The sequence below is a fragment of the Glycine max genome, chromosome 16 (assembly GCF_000004515.6).
Source record: "Glycine max cultivar Williams 82 chromosome 16, Glycine_max_v4.0, whole genome shotgun sequence".
In the NCBI taxonomy this organism is placed as follows: Eukaryota; Viridiplantae; Streptophyta; class Magnoliopsida; order Fabales; family Fabaceae; genus Glycine; species Glycine max.
In genome coordinates, this window is record NC_038252.2 from 15930027 (window position 1) to 15935470 (window position 5444).

The 5444-nt window shown below is 29.8% G+C and overlaps 1 protein-coding gene across 1 annotated transcript; it reads left to right on the forward strand.

The window, feature by feature from the left end:
* Nucleotides 1-2076: 2076 nt before the first annotated feature.
* On the forward strand, nucleotides 2077-5140 carry LOC100817420 (uncharacterized). Its single transcript, XM_006599127.4, has 4 exons — nucleotides 2077-2763; nucleotides 3500-3941; nucleotides 4114-4191; nucleotides 4632-5140. The coding sequence occupies exons 1-4, from the start codon at nucleotides 2492-2494 to the stop codon at nucleotides 4686-4688; spliced, it is 849 nt and encodes a 282-aa protein (XP_006599190.1). The 5' UTR covers nucleotides 2077-2491; the 3' UTR covers nucleotides 4689-5140.
* The last annotated feature ends 304 nt before the right edge of the window (nucleotides 5141-5444 follow it).

Genomic DNA, 5444 nt, shown 5'->3' on the forward strand with positions numbered 1-5444 from the left:
AAAAATACTACAAAATTCATATTCAAAATATTTTATTTTCACTGATAAAATTTTCTTCAAATAAGCATTATTACATAATTTTTCTTTTATTTTAGACATTTAAACACACACTAACAAGCTTATTAAATATAACAAACTAATTTAATTTTTATAAAAAATACTTCAAGATAAATCTTTATTCCAACCTAACAAAATAACTTACAAAAAATGTGTGATACTACAGAAATTTCAAAAACCACCTAACAAAATAACTTACAAAAAATATGTGATCTTCCAAAACCACCTAACAAAATAACTTAAAAAAAAATTGATATCCCATAAATTATCAAACCCACAAAAGCAAAAACAAAAGCATCTGCTGCAAGCCAAAACAACTGGAAAAAATGGTGAAGGAGGCATGTGTATTTAAATTCATAAACATAAAGATAGAGTATTTTAATTTAGGAAAATTATTATGATTTTTTATTTTCTAATTTATTTGTATTTAATAAAACATAATACTGTATTATTATTATTAATATTTATTATTAACGTACAATGAAGACATATATTAAAACTTTTCCAGAAAAAACATCTTTGACAATATATGAAAAACTTACTACTTATAAGATAAAGTTGCTGTCACTTCATCCAAGGAAGAATCTTACAAGAAAGAAGCTCTGAAGAATCCATTGTCAAACTCCAAGAAAAATCTACTTGTCTGTAGATTATTATTCAATGATTTATAGAATGATTTAAAATATGTAAAGTATAGTAAATGTTACTATTTTATTTGATGTTCAGCATATGATAAAATACGATAGAATAACTATCTTATCTTATCATGTTATAATTTGTTATTTGTAGAGTCAAACTTGATAATATTATTGTGTCGCTTATCTCATCTTATTACATAAGTCTATTTCTTATCATGAAAAAAAATGAGTTAGGATTAACCCATGTATCTTTTGAAATAGTTATTACGAAAGCTAGTAAATTTATTGAATATGATAGTCTGAAATTAAATAATAATATAAGATTATTTTATGTTGATGCATAAAATATTCTTTTCATAAATGTAAGACAAAGTTAATGTTACTAACAAAATGAACTATTTTTGTTCTTAACGGTAAAAAGAATAAGAAAGAATAATAAGTTAACCTAAAACTATAAGAAAATTCTTGTAAAATTTTAAATTTGCACAAAATGATCATATTATATGTCCTACAAGACAAACAAATTTATTTATTTATTGGCTGCTGACAAACAATTCATACATGTTCAAACTGTACTATTATGAATAAAAATCATAACAACAATAATCAATATTCATACATCTTATTCTTTCATTGTCATTTTATGATGAGATTTGATTCATATTTAGCTTAATAGTTCTGTTATTTAAGTTATATTCAATTATAATAAATAGTAAAGTATAAATAGTAAAGTATAACAATTCATACATGAATATTATATATGCTTTTTTTCATTACAAGATTAAAAAAGATCAATTTTTAATTTGGGGTCGTAAAAAATTATTCTTTGAAAGAATAAAACGTGTTTAAACGTATTTCATATGTTAAATTTTTTTATTATGAGTTTAATAATAATATAATTTATATATTTAAAAATATTTATTTATTATAAATTTCAATTATATAAAATAAAAACTTATTTTGTGCATGCTAAAATACTAAATATTATTTATATATTTTATATTAATTTTATTTATTAATATAATATAATAAAGTAATTTTAATTTATATAGTTGAAAGATTATATAATTTGAAAAATCTTTATGCTATTTATAAATAATTTTTTTGACAGAGCTATATATATAAATATGTTAAAACCTTATTAACTCTACATTGGCATAACCCAAACTGTGCGCTGCTCTGTACCCCTTTTGTAAAGAGGACAGCATGTTAAGCCATTCTTCTGCGGAAGAATTCCATTTTCAATCATAATCATTGTTTGGATGAAGGAACATAATGATGAGGTCTACCTGCTGTTAAATCCCCAATATTGACATTTCTTTTCTTTTCACTGTCAAATTTAGTTCATTCTTGACTCTAATTAGCCATATAGATAGAGTCCGTGCTTCATTTTGTGGATGTACCATTATTTGTTGCTGCACATTTTCTTTTTCTCTTATTCTTAATCAATTTTTCATGGAGGGGGGGATTGACTTATCAATGGTATTGGTGGGGCTGTTACTGATAACTGATATACGGATGTTTATTTTTTTTTCTTCTAATTTTTTCCCCTCAAAGAGTGAGTTTAAGGAATTGAAAATAAAAGAAAAGGGAGTATCATGCGGCTAGCACATGCAAGACCAAGAATAAGACTATTAATATTAACAATAATACAAATGCAAAGGTGGGTTAGCAACAGTTGCAGCAGCTGCATCTCCCTATTGTGGTGGTTTTGAAAGCAAAGGTGTCTTCAGATTCATATTATCACCTAAAGAGGCCATTAGGCCAATATCATAAAGCATAACAACAACACCAACATGTCCCCTTTTGATTCTCCCCAAACAACAGCAGATAGCAGCCTCAGCATGAGCACAAGCACCAGTCCAAGTGGTGGTGATGCGTTGTTGAAGTGGGGACACAGAAAGAGATCAAGGCTTTCCAGGGCTGCCATTGAAGATTCATCGTCTTCTGTTCACACCAACAACAGAAGAATCACCCACACTGTTCCTCCAAACTTGTCCATGCCGCCGCCGCCACTCGTTTCTTCTACTGCCTCCAGTGGCAGAGGTAGAAAGCATAATAGCCCTAGGTATCAACATTCTCATTGCCATTTTACAGTTTTTAATTAGGCTCAATATATAACTTTGTGTATAATAATTAACTATGCCTTGGAAAGACACAAATTTGCTTGTGCTTGTCTATCTTAGTGTCACTCTTTTTCGAGGTTTGTCAAGGAAAAAACATTTTGATTTAGCCACATTCTTGTTGAAATTGCCAAAGTGGACTATTTCTATTTCTCAGTTTGTCATTTCAAAAAGGACCTAGCTTCTATGCAACTTTCTCTGTATTTCCTTGATGTCTCTTAGATTCTACTTTGTTTCCTTTCCCCTTTTATCTTGTCCTGGCACTGAATATCAAAGTTATAAAAGAAAGTGAGATTAGATATAGCATTCATACTTATGGCAAAATTCCTTCTCTTCTTTATGTCTCTCTTTTCTGCTCGGCACACAAACTCACATATATTCCCAAAACACCTTTGCTTCTACTGTTCTCCCAACCTTTGAAGGTAGCTTTCTTAAAAGATTGTTACACCTATTTGTTTTTTTATTTCTGAATCTATAATATATTGGATCTAAACTTGTTGAAGAATTTTATTTCTTCTGCTTCAAATTAAAACTAGACAGCCAAGTTTCTGCATCTTTCATATTTTACTAATAGTGCATCCCTAGTTATGCTAAAAAACAGTTAATGCCATTAGGTTGTGTCCTTTCATTTATCTAACCCTGAATCTTTTCTCTGGTCCTGTAAAAATTCACTGGAGCCAGGAATTTGGAAGACCCCTCCTTAGGTGGAAGTGAGTCACCTTCAAGAAGCCAGGGGAGCAACCCAGTTGTGTCTAGATCTGCTGCAGCACCAAAACTGTCTTCTTGTGGCATGGAAAGAAGTAGCAGAAGGATGCTTTCTTCTGGATCAGCAAAGTGTCAAAAGCCAAGTGGATTTTCAACAACACAAGAAGCCTCTGAGAGACTGAACAATAGTAGTCATGCCTCGGTGCAGTCTGAAAAAGAAGGTGGTGTTGCCACTGCTCCTGCTACCTCATCCCTTGCTGCCAATGGAAACAAGGTCACTGTTGGGGTAATTCAGTGGCCAAAGATCTACATTGCTCTCTCAAGAAAGGAGAAAGAAGATGACTTTCTCGCTATGAAGGGGACAAAAATCCCTCAAAGACCAAAGAAGAGAGCAAAGAATGTTGACAGAATTCTACAGGTATAACTATAACTAGAAACACTTCCAATTTACACAATAGAAAATAAAAAATATAATTTGTTTCTTTTGCCTCACACTTTCAATTCTATTATCTATATGCTTGTCTAATTTATAAACCAGAACAAATGAAAAATTAGTTTCTTATGATTTTATTATTGTTATTGATATACAGTGCTGTTTCCCTGGGATGTGGCTATCAGAACTGACAAAGAGCAGATATGAGGTTAGGGAGAAGAAGTCAGTGAAGAAGGTAATCTTGCCTTTCAGCTTGAGCTTGGAATGTTGGGGCATTAGGAATAATATAGAATTTTGTCCCTTCAGCAATTCACCATTTTAGTTCATGAATTTGTAAGTAGAAGTCAATTTAGTTCTCGAAATTTGAAAAAAAAAATAATTTTTGTCTATCAAACCATCAAACCATGATAATTTTAATTCTTGAGGTTGTCAAACTACGTTATTTGAGTCCATGAAATTTCAACAATAAGAATCAAATTATTGATGTATGGTAATTTCAGGTAATTTTAGGAACTAAATTAACTAATACTTATAATTTTAAGGGCTAAATTGGTATATTATTCTATTATTATATGTCTTGTTTTATTAAGCATATACAATAGTAGTATTTGATCATATCATGCTAAGTGCATTATATGAGACTAACTTGTTGTTGGGGTTGTCTTGGATATGCAGCAAAAGCGCAGCAGAGGCTTGAAAGGAATGGAAAACTTGGACAGTGATTCGGAGTAGCACTTACTCAAAGTTAGGTATCAAAGGCAATTTAATTTGGTTGATTGAACAAAATATGAGATGTTTTAAATTTTTAATATTTATATTCGACTCTTACAAATAAAAAAAATATTCAGAGTTAGGTTGATGTAATTGGGGAGTTAAAAAACTCGAGCTTTTTTTTTTTATTACTTATTATTTTTTTCAAAGGAGTCTTAAGAGCTGTTGTTATGAATACTTGAAACTTAAAAGTAGGTTGCACTGGTATGATAATCCTTTTTATTTATTCACCTTGGTATTATAGTTGGCCTCACATTACCAGTTGTAATATATAGGGAATAGGGAATTATCTAATAGAGAAAGGCTAATAATATACCGTGTAACATGCGCCCATAGACACAAATTTTAATATTGGATGGAATTCTTACGAGATTTACTAAATAATATTGGTCCTTCTCTGATCATTTGACAAATCTTACTTTTTAATGATAGATTCATATGAATCCCATATAATAATAACAGTGTATTAAAAAGAGTGTATTAGTGTATTGTTAACATTTTTTTGTTTATGTTTAAAAAACAAAAACATTTATTTTGTTTAATTATTTTGGAGCTTAAAGATGAAAGACTGTAGCTAATTATTCATGGCATGGAAACCAATACTTTTACCACTCATTCATATCTGGGACCCTTCGGTTAGAGAATGTATGAAAAGTACACCTCAGTTTTGAGAATTGAGATGGAACACCATCAATTTCATTTATTTAAACTAACCTA